Below are 23,244 nucleotides of genomic sequence, written 5' to 3' on the forward strand. Positions count from 1 at the left end.
CTTATTCGTTCCCTTACCCTTATCCTATGAATCACTCTTATTACTTGTTTTCTTCTTACCCTTTACCTTACGTGAAGGAACAGGGTCTGCAGCACATGAATTAGATGAGCTGTCTTTCCTTACTGGTTTATAGGGCTCATCTTCTGAACTATCATCAGAATTAGGGGACTCCTCATCAGAGGACATCAACATCATTGGGATCTTGCTACCCTGCCCCCTTTTCTGAGCATTTGTGCCTCCTATCCCAGTGGCAGACCTCATGCAATACCTCCTATGAACTTTTGTTTGACTTGGTTTTGGGGTGTTCTTGGCCTTCTTTTTAAGTTTTTGTTCAATTGGCACCTTAGCAGATCCTTTTACCCCTTCCTACCTAGGTCGACTCACATTAGCAGCAGGATTCTTTTCATGATTTGGCCTAGCACCATCGTGTGGGGCAGCTGCAACATTTTTCTTAGCTTGCGTCCCAAGGTCCCTTACTTGATCATCAATGTATACCATAACCTCCTTCCCTTCTATCAGTTCAGGTGACGAAACCTCATGTTCAATGTAGATATCAACAAGACCCGCATTTTGTGAACCCATCTCACACATCTCTCTTAGGTCTGCATCACTATTTAACTTCCTCAATCCCTCCCCTATGCTCTTTCCAGGTACAAGCCACCAGACTTCCTTCATTCTGTCATAACCTAGCTCCTTATAATAGTTTCTCAGGTAAAATATATCCAGCCTATCCACCTCAACATCACCAAGGCAGTTTCTGTTGTTTGGATAGTAACCAATCTTTCCATCCACACCCTTTTCAAAACTTCCTCCATGATGAAACATAATGTCTAGTACTTCATCCATCTGCGAGATAAGTAAACAAACAAATTAAACACATGTAACACTAACTTTTGACCATAACTAGAGAACCTTATCATTAGAGGAAAAAAACAGAGCAACCCTTCTTTGATACATAAAAAATACAGAGCAACCCGAACCCCATCCTAACAGCGTAACCACAAAAAACCTAACAACATAGAAAGCTAAACAAAACACCAAATGAAGATGAACTCTCCTTCAATCAACACACCACGTGAAGAGCCATCAGTGAACACCCAAAAGAAAAAAATTTAAACTTCAACTACACATTGTATTACTAACCTTGTTGTAGCTGATGATGACGATACCCTCTGCTTTAACAACTTCGTACCTGCGGCGTCCTTCCTTCTCCTGGCAATGAACTCAGTTAAGCACTAACCAGAACGTGCCCTAATGTCACAGCATTCTCTGGACGACAGAGAGAAGAAATGTCTGAAGAGAAGTAGGAGAAACACTAACGACTGATCAACCCTCTCCCCAAGCAACCTTTCAATTCTCCTCCAAGCCAAAATGACGTCGTCCTGATTCATTAACACCATCCAGGCAAAACGGCATCGTTTAAGGCTGCCTACGTGGACCATAAGCAGCCAACTCAGCGCTCCGGCTGCTGAGTCACGCCGGAATTAGGTGGAAGGACCAAGATTTCGCACGGAGCTCAATCTGAAGGGTGCAATTAGAGCAATTCGAAAGTCAGGGATAACATTGGTGCACAGACTTAATCTGAGGGACCATTATGGGAATTTACTCCAACCAGGGGTGGAGCTTAGTTTAGATAAGGAGCCATAGCCCCCCCTCCCCCAAATTTTTTATAAAAAAAATTAGTAGTATTTTTTAAAAGATAAAAAATAGTTTAATTGACTTAAATATTTTACTATGACTTAAAGTACCCAATAAGTTCAATAAGTAACACTCCCTCTATTTTTAAGTTCAAATATAAAAAATTAGATATTTTTTATTTATTTAATTTAATATTATTTTATATTTTACTATTTATTTAATTTAATTTTTTATATGATAAAAAATAATAGAATATTCAATATGTATTAATATTATTGTATTTGTATAAATTGATAAAAAAATTCAATAAATATTATAAATTTTAATATTTATCCGTCTAACTTCTTCTTTACATGTTTTACAGGATATATATTCAAATTTTATATAAAATAATAATAAAAAATTGAAGAATTGATGCATTTTTTAAGAGGAAGGCTAATATTTAAGAAAGAGAACATATAGCTTTTACAATATCAACACCTGTAGATAGTTCTTTTACTTTAATAAATCACGAAAAAAGTGAGATACAACCTTTAAAAGTTCAAAAAGTTACATCTGATGAGTTTGACCTTAATTTTTTGGAACAGGACATTGGAAAACAACTTTAAATTTGGCAATATCACCTAAACCAGAGAGATGAGATTAGACGAGCTTATCTTAAATGGGATCCATATCAAAAGCATCTTGACAATTATCTTCTATCTAACCTCCAAAATTTTATTTCAAGTTTCGCCACTGCATGCAACACCAGCCAAGTATCATCAAGACCAAGACGATCTTCTTAGATAAGTCGTACACGTACCAAGTAGTGGCCAAATCAATAATGAGTAGATAATCAGTGGATCCCAATGGAAGGAGTTTCCTAGGACAGTGCACATCATCACGAATTGGTGGAAACCAGCACTCAATGGGTTTTTGGATGTTTGCTTCAACATCATATGACATGAGTGATTGTTGCCTATCACCAACAAAATACAAGAAAAGGAGGGTCTTGTAATTCTTAGTGCTAGTGTCCTTCCACAAAAAATAACACTGAAGACCCATATAACCTTGAAAAAAGTCTTTATAAGGCACTTCCCTTCTATCCCAGTAATATAATTTTGGGTCGTAGATCTCAATCCAATCACCCCCAAAGTCAAAGATTAACAACTTGCCGTTGTATGGGACTACTAAAGTTCCCCTCTTGAATGTGTTACCACATATACTCGAAATCCAAGTAGAGCCATCATTCTTGAGGCACCACAAATTTTTGGGATAATAAACGTCCGAGCTTACCTGATATCTTTTTGGAAGAATCCCCCTCACCTAACCACCTGCAAAGTACAAGACACCACCAACGGAATAGAATCCTAAAGTTAATAGTTACTTAATTTTGTTTTCGAAAGAGAAATGCTATTTGTACACCAAAATCAATCACTAAAATCAGCCATCAATGTATTTTTGTATTAATATATATGTAGTTTAATTTATTTTCATAGTGTATTTATATTCCAGCATGTATTTTATACTGGTGGCTGATTTTGGTGTATACGTAGCATAACCCTTCTCGAAATTACACTCTGGGACTCATAGTAGTCCCTCATGCAATTTCCGTCTATCACTAGTTATCAAAAAGTTGAGGTGGACTAATTCCTGTCACGTTGGCACGCCAACAGTTACTGATGTGGCAAACAAAACTTTTTTGTTTACAATGTGGTCCTTTCCCCTTTTAAAACCCTAATTCATAATTTTTGTTTCCTGAATTATCTTTCTCATCCTCTTCTCCTTTAACTCCATTTTCTACTCTCACTCTTCTAAATCCAATTATCAATGCAACAATATAAAATACCAATAATTATTTATCAACAAAAACATAGTAAATTATAGTATAAACTTTCCAACTGGTACCTTCAACTAGTACAATACCAAAGATAAGAGGAAAAAAAACATCATTTCATAACTAAGACAAAATGGAATCCAATAAATTTTGTATAATTCTGCAGATTACCAATCAATTTATCACACACAATGTTCCAACTTCCTTAAACATTTTCAATCCATCTCCAACGACGACGATTCAACTCACCACCACCACCACCACATGGCTGACAACAATGATAACGTTGATGAAGTCCCAACCATCCTTCCCCCTTCACTCGTAACCAAGGCCAACTTCTCCCGCCGGAGTTCCACCCGCTACAACTCCCCGTTTGAGGTCACATTCACCGCCGCGCAACCCCACGGAGCCAACCCCTGCCAGCAGCGTGCTACTCCGGCCTCAGCTTTTGCGACGGAGCTCCTCTGGCATGGTGTTGGATCCGTTCCGAAAGGGGCACGTGGTGACGTTCTGGGACAACTTCGATGACAAGGAGCAGGACGACGAGGACGGGTCACGTGGAGTTAAGTTTCAAAGTGGTCCTTGAAATTGCACTCCGAGACCCAAACTTGTCCTTCAAGTAATTTTCGCCCACTTGGCACCACCAGAAAGCTTATCTGGACTCTATCTTGACACATTGGCAAACCCTAAAATGACATAGTATTGTATTGGCGTTCGAACGTTGTGAAACGATGTCGTTTCACACTATATTATAACCCCTATCTCAAAGTTAATCAACACTTCTATGTCCCTCTCATAACACATCCAGAGGTGTTTCTTCTTCCTTTTATTCCTCGACAACGATGACGTGATTGGTGCCACTACAGCTGCTGCCTCCGAAAACAACTGCAGTCCAACGTCAGCTTCAATGCTTCATCATCGTCGTTATTCAGAGAGTGTGTTCTGAAGACTATTTTCTCCATTAGAGGTAAGGAAAAAAGAAAAGAGGACGTAGAAATAAGAGATGCTCTGTTTTACCTTAATGTTGTTAATATAATTTTTTCAATAGTTAAATAGAGTTATTTATGGTTGATTGTGTGGGTATGCATGATGATGGTTTGCTTTTTTTGCTAGAGTTTCATCGGAACTAGTTTTATGAACGACCATTTTAACTGTGAAATTGCAAGCCTGACTTAAAATTATTTGGAGCATACCATAACATATGTAATGAAGTTGAATTGATGCTATTGATAGCAGCATTCTAAATTTGTTGATGATCACATTGTCCTTCAAACAAATATGTCGCTTATTTTTAAATCCCGCTTAATAGATACTAATATTGCTTCTATAATCATTTGACTGTCAACTATCCATGTGTGTATAGTATTTTAGGATAATAGCCTGTCATGATTGATAATGATTTACATATACTAATTCCTGTAAATGCCACCCTACAATGTTAAGGGATATTGATTGATAATGATTTACATATACTAATTTCTGGAAATGCCACCCTACAATGTTAAGGGATATTGATGGAGTAAGGTGCATAAGGCTCTGAGGGAGAAGTATGGAGATGAAGGATATAAGGAAGGTAATGTTATTGGTTTCTATATCATTATTTTTGGATTTGGGATCTGATTGTGTAAAATATGGTTAGTACTGCTGCATTTTTGTTTCATTATACATTATAGATATAATCACATGCCTTTTTGAATTTCGCAGACTGAATATCTGCTTATTGAAAATTAGGTGTGCTTAATTTACCTACTTAAAGAATTTATTGTACAAATAAATAAATCAATGACAAATTTGAATTTAGAAGATGCAGTTCGCTTCTTTTTGTTGAGAAAGATAATAGGTTGGAGAACTTGTCATCAAGGGGATGTTGAAGTACTGGCCAGTAACGAATTATAAAAAAAAAGTTCTTTTTCTTGGAGCTCTGTCTTGTTGGTTACTGTAGTAACAAATCAGATTTTGTAAGTGTCATTGCTTGTGCTGTTATAAATGAAATTTCCCTGCCTATAATATAAATTTAGTATTTCCTTTGCTGTAAGTTGTATTCTAAGTGGTCGCATGTTTATAAAAGTCACCTAATTCTAAATATCATATTGTATGCAGGAAGTGAGATATTTTTCTTCAAAATTGGCGTGTACCAAAGTGTAGTTTTCAAGGATCTTTTTGGCGGTCGATACTACCTTACTGCTTCAATGTATACTCTCCCCAATGAACCAAACTGTACGGTCAAGTTCAACTTTGGCCCTGACTTTGAATTCTTTCCCTTGAGGATTTCCAAGATCGGCTAATTCCGAAGCCAATGATCGAAGTTTCCAACCATAGTTTTGATAATCAAGGCTACTGAGAAGAAACCATGAAATGGTTGATGCTCTTTAAATGAAACTTAAATTCTTTTCTGTTTCAAGCTTGATAAATTCTTATGTTGCACGCGCACTTCTTTGATTATGTTATTAAAGGGCTGATAAATTCTTATGTAATTGCTTAATTGGTGTTAGCATTTAAATGATATTTTATTCATGGGATGTTGCTTATACTTATGTTACATTCTTAGGTGGTTGTTGCATGCTAAAAAATATGGTTTGGCTTCGAATGGAGAAGAGAAGAGAAGAGAAATTTGAGGATTAGGGTTTTTAAATTTGTTTCAGGGACCAACTTGCCACAAAAAAATTTACTAATTCACGTCAGCTAGCCATTGTCTAATCAGCGTGTCAGAGACGAGTCCACATTAGTTTTCCAATGGCGTCTATTGACGGAAAATGCTTGAAGGATGACTCTGAGTCCCAGAATGTAATTTCAGGGATGAATATGAGTAATTATTAACTTTAAAGACTACTTTAAGTCTCGAGTGTAACTTTAGGAAGCACTTTAAGACTAACTCGACATAATAACCTATGCATGTTTTTCTTTTTTTATGTATTTATTATATGCATATATAACAGGGAAAAAAATTTAATACACTACAACATTTATTAAGTTATAAATTGTTTCAACATTTATTTTTTATCTAAATATTAGGGGAATGTTTTTTTTTTTATGTAGACCATTTCTAAAGGATTTGAATTCTCTAAAGTTTGAATTTCACTTTAGAGAATAAAATGTGATCTTTCACTATTTATTTCATATGTGGGACCAAGAGAAAATATGAGAAAGAAATTATTCAAAGGTGAAAAGTCATACTTTACCTTCTAAAATGAAAATTTAAAATTTAGAGGATCCAAATTCATTTATAAATGGATTACAGTATATTGTTTCATGGGTTTTAATCTGTTCATGTATTAATGAATATAAAAATTTACGTATGTGTATCTATATATAGATATATTAATAATTAATTTCAGATGTATATATATGTTATTTAATATATATTATTTTACTTTTTCTTTAATTACTGGCATTTTTTTCGAACATCTTTTAATGGTGTTGGATTTGGTGATGTCTTTATTGATTCACTCCTTTTTTTTATATTCTATTTATTGCGTTCATTAATTACTATTTTTTTAGTAATGCTATGAAGACAAAAAAAATAATTCGAACTTATTTTATTTAATATTTATTAATTGTGGTAATAATTAATAAATTAATAATTAATAAATATTAAATAAGACAAATTATGACTGTTTTTAGTTGATTTTCTTTAGTTACCAAATATTTTCATTATTCTTTATGCATATTGCCGGTTGCTTTAGTTACTCCGTATCTCATTTAATTATCTTTTTTCTCTTATCAAACTAAACTTCGATTGTTGGATTCACGATGCTATAAATCTTCTGCAACGCCATCTTCTTTTTGTTACACTTTTTCCACAGCTTCCCCACTCTTTTTTTTTTGAAAACAAAGAGTTCAACACAGTACAGTGAAGCAGACAAATAGAAAACAAATTAATTAAAATAACAGAAACACAAGATATTAAAAGAACTCCCTTATTATCTCTGGTATGACTATCAACAACTAAAGGGATCCACACCTTTTCACTCTCTTTTTTCACAATTTGTAGCTTCTACACTTTTTCCAATCTGAGCTGAAGTCATTCTTTACCCTTCTAAGCAAATTTTTCTTCACCTTCCTCGACCATGGGTAATTTACTTTTTATGCTCGGTCACGTTTTTTGTTATGTTTGCATTCTTTTTTAAATGATATTACGTATTAATGTTTGCATACGTATATTTAACTATTTTTTTTTCTTTTGATAATGTATAGCAGTTAGGAGTAGCAAATGGGACAAAATTCGTATAACCTACTAAAAAAGGTGGGTTAGACTGAAAATTTAAAATCATCAAACTTAAAAAGTCCGTCTAACCTGTACCGCTTAAGCCCTGAGTTTTGGCCGGACGGAACAGACTTCTCCGGCAGATCGGTCGTTTTTTTGTCAGGACCGTTTTTTTACAAATTTCTATATTATTGATCTACAAAAGGATGAAGATGATAATTGAAGATATTCTAAGTTATATTTTTTTATTATGTTTATCTTTGATTGATTATAAACTCGAAGATGTTTAATTATATATTTTGGACAATATTTATTTTGTTTTGGACAATGTTTATTTTATTATTTTGTTTCAAAAACTTGGTTTATGATTATGTTTATTACATATTTATAATTATAACAACTTTAATGTTCGTGAATTTAGAATTATAATTTTTTTATATCTTTAAAAATTATAAATTTATTAAAATAGTTGTGAAATTATATATATTATTTAACATTTAATGATTTATAAAAAAAAAAAGATTTGGCGAGCTTGGCCCGCCAGTCTGCCATTAAGTGAGATGAAGAAAGAATTCATGACTGTATCACTAAGCAGAACAGGACAGTCCACCAGATTATGAATTTTTGGTGAGGCGGGGTGGGACGAGCTTCTCCATTTATCACCCCTAATATAAAGAGATTCAAGAGAAAGAAAATCTCTCAACCCCTTATCTAATATACAAAATTATGCTTTTTTTTCTTGGCGACTTTTTTTTTCTTTTCATCAAAATACATTAAGAGAAAAAAGAGAATTAAACATAAATTTTTTTTATCTTTGTTGACTTCCAAAATTTTTTTAAAATTTTTAAGATACAACAAATAAAAGAAAAACTTATGCAAAAAATTCACACAAATTTACCTAAAAAACTTTTTTTTTTTATAAAAAAACACGTTAAAAATATATCCATTCAATTCATTGTGTTCTTTCTTCTATCATGTTTCTTGTCTTTTAACTAAATCTTTACTTAAAACTATATAAATAGCTAATGTACGTTCAAATTATATATATATATTATACTATAAATATAAAAATAATTATTTTTATTAACGTGATGATTTATAATTAAATATATATAAAAAAATTTTTATCGATAATTTGGAAAAAATTAAATCTGCAAAAAAAATTGTTGAGAAAAATAACCTCATTGTGATGTGATATTTTTGAATATTTTTTGCTCAAATAAAATTGTTTCCGATAAAGAAACAATACTTATGGTCCCAAAAAAAACGGTTAGTTAAATGTGCAAATAACATGCTAATATGACAGACCAATCCAATCTTATAGAAAAAGTTGATAAACTATGCATATATATAGCTAATATTATAATGAGTACGCAATTTTCGCACGCCGAATGAATCATGCTACCCCAATTCACACATTTCCCTAACTAACTTAAATGAGAAATTCCTATCGCATTGATACCTTTGTAAGTCAACTATACTATTGATTATGCGAACCAATTGAGACATGATAAGATGCTTTGCATAAGTTGACAAAATTATAGAGTCACGCATAAGAAAACGAAAAGCAGTATGATTATTGTGTTTAATTTTAATGTATAATGTAAAAAGTTTTATATAATTGTATATTTTTTAATAATTATTCATCAAATATATAAAAAAATAATTATTTTTATTAATATAATGATATATAATTAAATATATGTATAAAATTATTTAATTATAATTATTTTTGAATAATTATTCATCGGATGTATAATTGTATATTATTAGTAAAGCTATGATTAAGAATAGAAGAAAATTATATATTTTTAAAAAAAAATTTAAGAATTTAACTTTGATGTCTTGATCATGTAAAATATTTTATATAATTGTTTAATTACATACATACATACATACATATAATTATTTACGTAATCAACATAAAACATAATTATTTTTATAATGTTATATCATATAATTAAATACACATATAAAATTACTTTATATTAAGAGTTCATTTTTTTTGAAATTATGATAGATCAATGATATTCTAAGTTAATGCATGTGATCTATTGCGTATTTATCAATTATTTGATTTAATTAAATTTTATCACTATAATAAATTATCAATATAGCGACCGATTCTGGTAGTCACTACTCGTTAAAAACTTGGTCGCTAAATTTAAAACAGTGACCGATGTTGGTCGCTAATAATTAGCAATTAATTTAGTGATCAATTTTCAATCAATACTACCAAATTCTCACTAAACAAAATCGGTTGCTAACCAAGTCAGTCGCTAAATGGTGACCAATTTTTCTGTCGCTAAATCGGTCGTTGAGAAAATTAGTTACTGAATTTTTCTTGACGACCAATTCTTAGTGACCGATTTTTTAGTGTCTAAATCAATCGCTAATCCTAATTTTTTAATTACAATAATAATTCAACAAAATATATAAATAAACAAAGATTGATCCATTTTTCATATAAATATCAAATAACATTCATGATATCTACATAACTATAAAGAAGAGAAATATTTACATAATCACTTAACGTGGTTAACACTTTCCTAAACAAAAAACAAATATGACATTATTCAAATAATAATACTACAACTATTGAACCAAGAAAGCAAAAGAATTCAATAAATTAATAGTCATTCTTCTTTATTAGCTTCTTTAACAAAATAATAACACTACAACCTCTTTTAACTTCTTTCCGGTTTCACATTCAACTTCGCATCTCTTTTTTTCACTTCTTCTCCAATCTTTCTTGCATACCCTTCATTATCATTTAAATTTTTTGCAACAAACAATAATAATGGTGGTGCTGTTCAGCATATCTACATGAACAAAAATCCAAAATTAACATGAAGGCACAAATTGATAAACACTGGTATATAGGTGAAGAATGAAATTCATGGTTTGGCATAGAATGATAGGTAATTAATATAATATTTTCTTTCATAAATAGGATAGGTGTAAGAGATCCAATTGACATAATCGTATGCGCAAGGTTCATCATAAGGAAAGTCAAAGTATTTAAAAAGTTCATCTCAAAAGAACAATAATATGAATATCACAAAAGTATAAACTACATTAATTAGTTTAGCTTACTTGCCAACGCATTCATTTTCTAAGGAAGCACATCCTTGCTATGTTCCAGAGATGTCCAATTAAGAGCTTCAGCTTTTGATTAATCATATGAATACATGATTAATCATATTCCACTAAAGATGGACAAAGAATCATATGAGCACATGATTAATGATAACTGTGCCAAATATATTCAGCTCGTAGCTAACATATTCATATTTCACAATGAAATAAAGTAACATTTCCTCAGAGAACAAATATGAAAAGATGGATTGCACCATTAAACGCGTTAAATATATACAACACTTGATCTACTCCAAAAGCAGCACCAACCACATATCTATCATCTTCTATTGGAAGGATATTTACAAATTTTATTAATTAATAATATTAATATTAATAAATGATTACTAACTATTTAGTATCATTTGGTTGAAAGGACACAACCTTTTAAAAATTGTGTATGTTCAAAACATTGTGTCTATTGGCTAAAGGGATATAACTCTTTAAGAGTTATGTATGTTCAAAACATTGTATTTATTGGCAATAGAAAAGACACAACCATTTGTATACATAATTAATTATAATTGCTACGTGCAATATGTATAAATAAGTCCTTATCCACTATTTCAGATTAGTAGTACTAAGTGTACAATTTACTCAACCATTAAGAGATTTTCTTTGTTCAAGAGAGTTGAGAATTTCTTACTATTACTAATTAAGAAATTCTTAGGTTTCATTGTATCCTGGGAGAGTATTGTCATCAACCCTATAGTAACTAAGTGTGGGGACAAATATCTTTCTAAAGAAAGCGATCTAATCGTGCCTTGAAACCACTACACAAATATAAGATTTTGTCATCTTACCATCTTCATATACCCAACAATTTTAGAGAGATATTACTTGAAGATGGCACAAGATCAAAACACCACGTTCAAGGTCATGAATCAATAGTTTGTCAAGTTAGATCGCTTAGATGGAACGAACTTCAATCGTTGGAAGGACAAAATGATGTTTCTTCTTTCAGTTCTCAATCTTGCATATGTGATCGACCCAAAGACTACACCAATTGCCAATGTTGCTAAAAAATTCCACACTAGAAAAGGAAGAAGAGATTGTTCAATTGAAGAAGAAATGTGATGAAGATACTTTTGCATGTTGAGGTCATATGTTAATTCAATCACTATTGGAGATTTGAAAATCTTTGGAAGAAAAGTACAATACTAAACGACAAGGAACAGATAAGTTTATTATGATAAAATATTTCGAATTTATTATGAATGATACTATGCCTGTTATGGATCAAATTCATGAATTACAAATCCTTGTAAGTAGACTTCGTCATCTATAAGTGGTGATCCCTGAATCACTGCAAGGTGAAGAATATTTTTTTTCTTTTAATGAATTTGATCACTTTTATAAATTACATAGTATTGTGCATCAATCTTCCGCTCCATATACTCTGCAACAAAATGGTTTGGTGGAAAGGAAAAATCCTACCTTAGTGGATATGGTTAATTCAATGTTACTAAATGCAAAATTGCCTTACAATTTGTGAGGTGAAGCATTATTGACATCATGTCATATCCATAATAGGATACCATCAAGACATAGAAAGGTTTCTCCTTATGAAATTTGAAAAGGAAGGAAACCTAATTTAAATTATCTTAAAGTGTGGGGGTGTTTAGCCTTTTATCGAGTTCTTGATCAAAAGAGAACCAAATTGGGGCCAAGAGCCATAAAAGGTACTTTTAAAGGATATGCTCAAAATTTTAAAGCATATAGAATATTAGACTTAGTGTCTAATATAGTTGTTGAATCAAGAGAAGTAGAATTTATTGAAAATAAATTTATCAATGATTCAACTTCTAATTCAGAGTATCCCAAAATGATACTAATATTTCACAAGAAATAAATAATCAAAATAATAAACGTCTAAGTGACAAAGAGTTGATTAAACCAAGAAAGAGCTTGAGAGTAAGAAAAGAAAAGGACTTGGGTCCAGATTTTATTTCTTCTCAAGCTATCACCTTTTTGGTAGAAGGAACTAGGAATTCTGTAACAAACAAGATTCCTATTGTTATGAACATAGATGGTGATCCTCAAACATTCAAAGAGGCTATGACTTCAAGGGATTCTGCTTTTTGGAAAGAAGCAATAAATGATGAAATGGACTCAATATTATCTAACAATACTTGGGTCTTGGTTGATTTGCCTCCAGGATCAAAGCCTATAGGATGTAAGTGGGTATTTAGAAGAAAGTATAACACTGATGGTTCATTACAAACCTTTAAAGTAAGGTTAGTGGCTAAGGGTTTAGACAACAAGAAGGTCTAGACTATTTTGATACCTACGCACCTGTGGTAAGAATGACTTCTATTAGGGCTCTTATAGCATTAGCATCCATACATAAGCTTCATATACATCAAATGGATGTTAAAACGGCTTTTTTAAATGGAGATCTTAATGAAGAAATTTATATGGAGCAACCAGAAAGGTATGTGCTACCCGGAAATGAAAAGAAAGTTTTCAAATTAATTAAGTCTTTGTATAGGCTAAAACAAGTGCCTAAATAATGGCATGAGAAGTTTGATTCAGTGTTGTTATCAAATGGCTTCTCACATAATAATGCGGATAAATGTATTTACTCAAAATTTACTAAAGATTATGGAGTAATCATTTGTTTATATGTTGATGATATGTTAATCATCGAAACAAATTTAGAAGGAATTCATATAACGAAGGAGTATCTAACTTCTAAATTCAAGATGAAGGATTTGAATGAAGTTGATACAATATTAGGCATAAAGGTGCATAAGAATGAAGTTGGCTCTACTTTAAGTCAATCTCATTATATCAAAAAGGTATTGGAAAAGTTTGATCATCTCACAATTAGAGAATCCAATACGCCGTATGATCCTAATCTTAAATTAGAAGGAAACATGGGAAGACCTATAGCACAATTAGAATATGCTAGTGCTATAGGAAGTTTAATGTATGCAATGTATTGTACTAGACCTAATATAGCATTTGCTGTGTGTAAATTATCAAGGTTTACAGGAAAGCCTAGCAATCAACATTGGAAAGCTATAACAAGAATTCTTGGTTATCTCAAGAAAACCATAAACTTAGGATTACATTATAGTGATTATCCCGCTATTTTAGAAGGTTATTCCGATGCAAGTTGGATTACAAATCTTAGTGATAACAAATCCACTTCAGGATGGATTTTCACCATAGGTGGTGGAGCAATAAATTGGGCCTCAAAGAAACAAATATGTATTACACATTCTACTATGGAGGCTGAGTTTGTAGCTTTATCAGCCGCAGGTAAAGAAGCGGAATGGTTAAGAAATTTGTTATATGATATAAAGCTGTGGCCACAGCAGACGACAGCCATTTCAATCTTCTGTGATAGTGAATCAACCATGTCTCGAGCATATAATAAGGTTTATAATGAAAAGTCTAGACATATAAGTTTGAGATATGAATTTGTGAGGCAACTAATAGATGATGGTGTAATTACCATCATTTATGTAAGATCTCAAGGAAATTTAGCAGACCCTTTGACTAAAGGTTTGTCAAGGGATAAAATCAAAGAAACTACTGCTAAAATGTGATTAAAACCTATTATTGCTAAATAATGGGAACCCAATCTTATTCTAGTAGACCACTAGTTTCAAGGTTTAATGGGTAATAACAAGTTATTTAGCAATTGGAGCACTAAGGTATAGGATTTAGTGCTATTTACAATAAATTAGGAGGGTGAGTTTAAAATCTTAATGGAATGATAATATTATCTATCAAAAAATTCTACCTATATGAATATAAGAGTGGTGCTGCTCTAATCGAGAATTTTAGAGGTTTTATTCTCGTAAATATTCATGAAACCAGGATGAGCACAAGGCCATATAAGTGCTTAAAATTGTAAACTCTTGAACTTGGAGGATATAAGTAATGTGTGTGATTTTTGGTACTAGCATATGGAGTATAGGTTTAATCGATTAGACACCTATTACTTCGTTAGAACTTTAAAATTTACACTAAAAGAATGTTTAATCTTAGTGACACATTCTTTATGCATATACTTGTATGACATTTAAATTTTGTAAATAGTGAGGGATTGAAGGGTATTTACAAATTTTATTAATTAATAATATTAATATTATTGATATTATTATTAATATTATTAATATTAATAAACGGTTACTAACCGTTTAGTACCATTTGGTTGAAGAGACACAACCTTTTAAGGATTGTGTATGTTCAAAACATTGTGTCTATTGGCTAAAGGGATACAACTCTTTAAGAGTTGTGTATATTCAAAACATTGTATCTATTGGCAATAGAAAAGACACAACCATTTGTATACGTAACTAATCATAATTGTTACGTGCAATATGTATAAATAAGTCCTTATCCACTATTTCAGATTAGTAGTACTAAGTGTACAATTTACTTAACCATTAAGAGATTTTCTTTGTTCAAGAGAGTTGAGAATTTCTTACTATTGCTAATTAATAAATTCTTAGGTTTCATTGTATCCTGGGAGAGTATTGTCATCAATCCTGTAACAACTAAGTGTGGGGACAAATATCTCTCTAAAGAAAGCGATCTAATCGTGCCTTAAAACCACTACACAAATATAAGATTTTGTCATCTTACCATCTTCATATACCCAACACTAATAGATAGTAATTTGAGGTAATTTGAACTTCACAGGCTTGAAAATTTAAGTATTTGAAGATTAACCAAAACTACACAAATTTAGAGTTATTTTTTTTAAACATTTGAGCATGATGCGGATAGAGCAAATTGGACTTCTCTAAAGCTCTCTAATTAGTTATCCAAAATACTAAATAGAGAAAGAGAATAACTTTAGTTACCTCTAAATGCAGGTGAAGAGAGGTGGAGCAGAATGAAGCATAAGAGAGGAGACCACAGCAGTACTAAAGTACAGTGTCACGGTAAATTTTAGAAGATTAGATTTAACAGTGTTTGTATAATTTTCTGGAGTGTTTGAGAATGTTCTAAATAGTTCCGGAACGTTCTAGAATGCCCTAAAAGGTCTCGGAATACTCTAGAAAGTTCTAGAAGACTCTGGAAGGTCATATAGTATTCTAGAAGAGTGTGGATGTATATAGGAGTATGAAGAGTAGTATAGAAGAATCTAGAAGTATTTAGAAAGTTGTAGTAGGATAGATATTTGTAATGAAGGTTCTAGATAATTAATCTGGACCGTTGATTAGATTTTATCCTAACCATCCATTAAGGAGGTGGATGACTATAAATAAGAGGTGAGAGTTAGTGTGAGTCATGTGTGAATCATTTGTAACAAACACTTGAGTAATAAAGTGTTCTTTTCACTAAAATTTCCTTTCTCTTGTGTTCTCTTATATTTTTAGCTTTCTTGCTAAGTATTGAGGGTTACACTGACTTTGTCTTAACTCAAGAGATTGAGTAAGTTCGAATGCTAACATGGTAGCTTTGGAGTATGTCCAAGGCTGTGACAACAGAGACAAAAGATACAATTTTTTATTTTGTGTAATGTTATAACTAGACCAAGTTAGTGCATAAATTGTGTACAAAAAAAATTAAACAAGCAACAATGACTGAGAAAGAAGGAAATTTTCATGAACCAACATTGTGTTTTCTCACTTTTTCTTCTCATGCTTATCCTTAACATTAAGATTTATGTATGAATAATTGAGTATAATTAAAATGTGTATCAAAGTGTTCATATTACATTTTTTTTTTTATTAAAGACAGATTTTATTGATGGAATAAAATAAAGTGGCCATTTTAGACTTACAGCAAAGATAAAATTGAGTATTTCCAAATCAAATGAAAAATCTAATTAAAGATTAACTACTAAACAAAAAAAAATTCTAAATAATATGAAAGAGTAAAGTGAAAAAAGGTAAAGAGTTGTTGAATAAAGAAGTTACTACTAGAATTTATCAATGGAGGCTAGTTACTGCTTCCAAGATTTTGGACCTTGCAATAGCTACTATTTGAGGAGAAATAACTTTCACTTCGAAGATTCTCCGGTTTCTCATCTTTAAAATTTGTTAGGTTAGTATTGCAACCAAATAGATTTTCTCTTTCACTTGTTTTCTCCTTCTGAGTTGTTTCTAGAACCATAACTACCATTTTCATGTTTCTATTTCTTAGGTTGTCTAGGGAATGCTTGCTATTTTTTAGGCATTCTCTGATTCCGGGCACTGAGTGAGACAGTAGAGAGTTGATTCTACTGTAGTATCGCAACGATTGCAGAATGAATTCACCATTTGGATTATAGAGTATAGCCTTTTCTTGATTGGTAAGCCTTCATACATTATTTTCTAGAGAAAAATTTTAATTTTGAATTGACATTTTAACTTTCAGATTAAACTCCAGAGTTCTCTCCTTCTGTATTGTTCTGACAAGAACTCAACTGGCGCATGGTAGAACTAAAAGGCCACGGTATATCCAGAGGCAACCGAATAGCATTCACTCTTCTTCTTATTTTAGGTAACCATATTTTCTGCTACTCTGATGCTTGTGTTATGATTACCTGGGCTACTATGTGTGTAAATGTTGAGATGATTAGTTCTTGATTCTAATTTTGATCTGGTAGGGGTAGTTCAGAAATCCAAATCGGGTGATTGTATAAATTGTTGAGAAATTGAATTTCATTCTGGTTAAATTTGTTTTATTCAATTGTTCTTTGTGATTTTAACTGAAAGTCTCCTTTCAATTTTCTAAAAAATGCCTCTTTCCAAAATCTTTGTGCCCTCTAGAACACTTTTCTAACTCCAAAATGGATTATTACTTATTTTTGCACGTAAGAATGATAAAATTTTAAAATATTTTCTTTGACGACTATGTAAATTAGAGAGTGAGGCCGAAAAATCAACCTCTATCCCTGTTTTTCTAGCACAATCAAGTTAAAAGTTCTGAAATTCTTGAAATTTAAACCATTTTGATTTTTTAGTCTACAAATAATCCGCCAATTAATCCATTACATCTTTCTCTCTACGTTTCTTTGGTCCAAAAAAATTATATTATTATCTTTTGTATGTCTTCTAATAATGTCTTAGAAAACTTAAAACAACTCAATATGTAAATAGACACTGCAATTGCCATTATTTTTATTAAAATTTCTCTATTACTAGTTAAGAATAAATCCCTTTTTTCCATTATTGTAATTTTTGCAAAACTACATCTTTAACAAAATTAAATATCCTCTTTTTTTATTTATTAACCACCGCTAAAAGACTTAAATATTTGTCCTGACAATCAATATATAGTATAGACAATAAAACAGTTAACTGATCACTGATTAATAAAAGAATATTTTTACTTAAAAAAAAAGACTTATCTAAATTTATTACCTGAATACTCATTTTTTCGCATTACACTAAGGAATGTATTTCTGAAATAAATGACTGAATTAGTCATTTTAAACGCTACGTGACTAAATTAATTTCATCCTTTTAATTTCACAAGCAATAAAATGAACATGATCTTATTTTTTAGAAAGCTAAAGAATAAAAATAAAAGATAAAAATTTATATGTAATTTAAAAATTATTAGACCACAATTTAATTAAATATATTAAATTAAATTATTTAATAATTTTAATTATCAATTAAAGATAAAAAGAGTTACAGGTCAGTTTTCGGCTGATTTTTTTTATATGAAAAAATATTAGTATTTTTTTTGAAAATGAGATTATTTAGTGTAATTACAGATGGGTGGATTTTGTAGAAAAAAATTAACACGTGAGAGGTATATTGCAATATATAAAGGGTGTGTTGGACACGTAGTAGCATATTGGCTAACACATGAGGACATGTTGAATGATTTCCACCTGATATACTTCAAACATCAATATTCAACTAAAATAACATTTCTATTTCTATATTAAAAATAATTTCTGTCAGTTTTCACTTTTCATCAAAATAAAATTATAATATTTTAATATTTTCCCAAAAGGGACTTCGCCATGTGAGAGAGAGAATCGAATTCTTTCTATACATGTTAAGAATTAAGACATAGACACGACAAAGCAAAAGCGTTCTTATCAACGGCTAAACGCGGGGAAGACGTTAGACCTACCTGGTTTCCTTTTCCCACATAACGGTACCATCGTGCAATAAACTAATAATTTTGATGAGAAACGATATTTTTACTATTTTTATAAATTATTTTTAAAATTTAATTTTGATCCAATCTCATCTAAAATAAATTTATAAATATATTTAATTACGTAATATTATATCAACAAAAATAAATATATTTAATCAATGAGTTATAATTCAAATGATATAGTCTTTCCATATTTATCTAAGAGCTCGTGAATTTGAGTCTCTTTATTTTTGATAAAAAAATATATTTAATGATAATTCAAAAAAATAAATATAAATAAATAATTGTATAAAATATTTTAATATTAAAATAAAACTCTTATTTTAATATTAAAAATAAAATATTAAAAATATATATACAAAAATAATGTATATAATAATAAATATATCGTCAAAAATATACTTAAATAATTTTATTATTAACAAAAATATACTTAAATTTTATTATTAACAAAAACAACTTTAAATAATTTAAAAATACGGGTAAAATATACTATTTATAAGTATGTTCAGGAACCGTTTTAGTAGTTTATCACTTTATCATATATATAATATTTTTTATTTTTTAACATAATTTGTAACTAATAAAAGATATTATTTGACCGTACAAAAAACACAGCATGTGACAAAAGTTTTTTTTTTAGTGGTTCTTGCATTGTTGGGTGTTGATGGTGGAACCCACACGGTGTTTCTTCCTCGCAGGACAAAAAAGAAAAGCAAAAAATTGGTTGGGTTTCCAACTCAAAACTCAAAGAGCTCTTGATTTCAACCAATGTAAGCAACAACCAACCAACCAACGACCCTTCTTCTTCGCCGCCCCACACACACATAACAACACTCTTTTCCTTCTTCTTCCCCACCAAGTTACTTTCTCTTTTCACTTAATTCAACTATTATCATAAATTATAAATATCACACAATATCATAACATAAGTGTTGCTTCCATTAAGCAAATAGCCAAATATTCTCTCTTATCGCTAATTAATCTCATTATATCTTCATCTCTAATTCAATTCAGCCGCCTCTTTGATTACATAGGTATTTATAATTTATCTATTTGCCGTCTTTTTTTCTTTGACTTTGTCCATCTCTGCATGTATGATTTTACACCGTTTTTGTTTTTTATTTTGCGTTTTCAATATTAAATGTCAAACGTATCTAGATTTTATGGGGAATAATATGTTTTCCTCTATATGAGCAGGCGTTGAGTTTGACCTTGCAATTCTTAATTAGTCAAATTCTTATCTTCGTGTGTTATATATAATGCTGTTTTTGTACTCTATTTTAATGGCAGATTAATCATAAAATTGTAGGGCTAAAGTTGTAATCTTTTGGGGTGTTTCAATATGATGCTTAATTTTCGTTTGGTGATTCTTGTGTTGGCAATTTGTGGGGTTAGATACAGGATGGGAATGGTGAAAGCAGAAGAATTAAGTCTTGAATCTGTGAAGGGGAAGGTGTATACTCTGGATTCAGTGAGGGAAGCTTTGATCAGGCAAGAAGATACAATTGTCTTTGGCCTCATTGAGAGAGCAAAGTTCCTAATGAATTCTCGCACCTACGGCGGCGAGGAGATTCCGGGATTCGCTGGTTCATTGGCTGAGTTTGTTGTGAAGAATACAGAAGCAGTTCAAGCTAAGGTTAGTAGTTTAGGGTTTTAGCCCTCATATTTATTATTCTTTATAATGTGTTATCATTATTGTTGTGTACTCTCTTAATTCACTTTTATTTGGTCCTTTTGGATACATTATTGGATAAATGTTTTTTATACAAATATATATGGATCCAAGAAAAACTGTGATTCGCTAGCCCGATGAAAAAGAGTGTGTTAGTCTATTAAGACAGTTGACAGATAATGTAATTCTTGTTGATATGATGCGATGGTATCGTTTGATCTATGTAGTTGACCTTTACTTAGTGGGAAGCGTTTGTCATTACTCATTATAGTAGTATGATTGTGTTCTGTTTTCCTTGCTTCATTCATCAAGTGATATCCATGTTGTAAATATGAGCAATGTACTTCTCAACCTTTGTTATGTGAGTTTGTACTTAACTTTCATTTTTCAATGAATTTGGAAGAATCTTAAGAGATTATAGTTGAAAAAATGGCTTCAAAAAGGTGTCAAATACATAATAAGTATCTTTGATAAGGTTATACCTTAACACATTCCTCATTACCAAATGGAAACATTTAGATATCAATAAGTATCTAGTTTATGGACTAATGCAATTATAAGAACATTTGATCTTGGCAATCACCATAAGTGTTTCTTATTTTCTTATGCTATTGGCTTGGAAAGAAGATTGCACATAAAAAAGTTATGCTATGCTATAGGTTGGAAGATACAATAACCCTGAAGAAAATCCTTTCTTCCCGGAAAATCTGCCACCTTCACTTGTGCCATCTTACTCCTTCACACAGGTAATTTACCAAATCCAAAAATCTTTCTCCAATCTCCTAACTTGGTTCACTGTCAAGAAAGAAAAATGCTAAAATTTAATTAGATCTGCAGTTTTTGCATCCCAAAGCTGCTTCGATTAACATAAACAAATCCATCTGGAAAATCTACTTTGAGGAGCTGCTTCCTTCATTTGTTGCTTCTGGTGATGACGGCAACTATGCGCAAACCGCAGCTAGTGATCTTTCATTGTTGCAGGTAATGTTGTCTCCGAAAACTCTTTGGATGAATTTATATATAGAGCAACTTCTATATTAAAAAACCCTTCTAATCCAAGTTTCATGTTGCGAATGTAAATTTTGGTCAAAACTCATAAGAGCAATTTCAACTGTGGCCTTAATGGCTCTAAACTAGTGCTAATTCTGATTTGTCTCTGCAGGCCATCTCTAGAAGGATTCATTATGGAAAATTTGTTGCTGAAGTGAAATTCAGGGAGTCTGCTCAACAATATGAGTCTCTGATTCGCTCCGAGGTATACATCATAATGCTGAATCTTAGCACATTAGTTCCACTAATATTCTTATTAGCAATTTAGTCCCATTAATGTTCATATTTCTATCCACATATCACTTTTCAAATCTACTAATTTTTTGTTCACTATTACTATATAATATTGAACAAATTACATTGATTTTCTAAATTTATCATGGTCCCCCTCTATGACATGGACCTCACATAAACATTCCTTTAGAGGAGGTTAGTGTTATTTTATAAAGGTGTTTAATGCAATATTTTACAAAATACACAGGTATCGGTTGTATTATCACCTAAATCTTAGGGAAAATCAATGTATAGTTTTAGAAATAAAAAGGATTGAATTAAATTTCATTAAATATCACCAAAGGTCAGTGCAATATGAAACTTTTGAAGTAGTTATCACATTAGTCAAATATTTTTAATTTAATGATATAGTTACATACAATTAGGTGATTGTGTAAACATATTTCATGCTCATGGATTGCTTAAACAGATATCATCTTGGTTGTTTACTAACCTTAGTCTATAATATAAATGCTTGATTATTTCAGGATAAAGAAGGATTGATGAAATTGTTGACATTTGAGAGTGTAGAAGAAACGGTGAGGAAGAGGGTTGAAAAGAAAGCTATGGTATTCGGACAGAATGTGACCCTCAAGAATGGTGATGAAAAAAATGTAACATACAAGGTTGATCCATCAGTGGCTGCCAACTTATACAAGAATTGGATAATACCTCTTACTAAGGATGTTCAAGTTGAGTACCTATTGCACCGTCTTGATTGAAATTCAAGAAACTTTAATGCCATTTCCAAGAGGAATATTGATCTCAATTTTTAGGCCATCCTTTATTGCCAAATTCTTGTGGCTGTACAATCGCCATTAGAGTGTGTAGATGCTTTGGATAATAAACATTTACACATCTAATAGTATAGTAGGTATAGAAAGATTATTAATGAAGGATTGGTTAATTGATTATTATAAAGAATTATTCTCCACGTATAAGCGTTTTTCCCATACAAGTCTTTATAAGTTATTTATATTCACGCGCTTCGTATCGTTACTGCACGTTCTTCTTCTTCTTCCTCCTTCGTTATCGTCATCATCAACACTTCCTCTTCCTGCTTTTTTTTTTTTATTGGAATTTCTTCTCTTCATTTCTTTTTCTCGTTCTCCTCCGTCATCTCGTTATTGAAAATAATGAATAATTCAGGTTCAGATTGTCAATTGAATTAGAACGAAATTGATTATTGTGTTGAATCCAATCAAGTAACTGAGGTGTAGTTCAATTCAAAAGAAAAAATGTAGCATTCGAAGAAATATTTTTCTGTATTTGCAGTAAATTTGGGTGTAACACGAAGATATTTGGGTGTTAACACAAAGATATTTGGATATATTTTTATTCTGATAAGTTCTGCATAATTCAAAATTCTTTCTCTTC

At 31.1% G+C, this 23,244-nt stretch overlaps 1 protein-coding gene across 2 annotated transcripts; it reads left to right on the plus strand.

Annotated features, from left to right (window-relative positions):
* Nucleotides 1-19,598: 19,598 nt before the first annotated feature.
* On the plus strand, nt 19,599-22,788 carry CM2 (chorismate mutase 2). Of its 2 annotated transcripts, XM_016307302.3 has the most exons (6): nt 19,599-19,906; nt 20,268-20,508; nt 21,204-21,290; nt 21,382-21,525; nt 21,707-21,799; nt 22,356-22,788. In XM_016307302.3, exons 2-6 carry the CDS (start codon nt 20,275-20,277, stop codon nt 22,587-22,589), a joined length of 792 nt encoding a protein of 263 aa, XP_016162788.1. In that variant the 5' UTR covers nt 19,599-19,906; nt 20,268-20,274; the 3' UTR covers nt 22,590-22,788. The 2 variants fall into 2 exon arrangements, with proteins under 2 accessions (XP_016162788.1, XP_016162787.1); XM_016307301.3 differs by lacking the exon at nt 19,599-19,906 and having other exon boundaries at nt 20,091-20,508.
* The last annotated feature ends 456 nt before the right edge of the window (nt 22,789-23,244 follow it).

Source organism: Arachis ipaensis, chromosome B6, assembly GCF_059453495.1.
Source record: "Arachis ipaensis isolate K30076 ecotype BB chromosome B6, ASM5945349v1, whole genome shotgun sequence".
Classification (NCBI taxonomy): domain Eukaryota; kingdom Viridiplantae; phylum Streptophyta; class Magnoliopsida; order Fabales; family Fabaceae; genus Arachis; species Arachis ipaensis.

What these genes read in the sequence shown, in the direction of transcription:
- CM2 (XM_016307301.3), top strand. Translation starts at nt 20,215, where the DNA reads ATGATGCTTAATTTTCGTTTGGTGATTCTTGTGTTGGCAATTTGTGGG. An exon ending in CAGAAGCAGTTCAAGCTAAG is followed by an intron (nt 20,509 to 21,203) that starts GTTAGTAGTTTA and finishes GCTATGCTATAG; the next exon opens with GTTGGAAGATACAATAACCC. An exon ending in CATCTTACTCCTTCACACAG is followed by an intron (nt 21,291 to 21,381) that starts GTAATTTACCAA and finishes TTAGATCTGCAG; the next exon opens with TTTTTGCATCCCAAAGCTGC.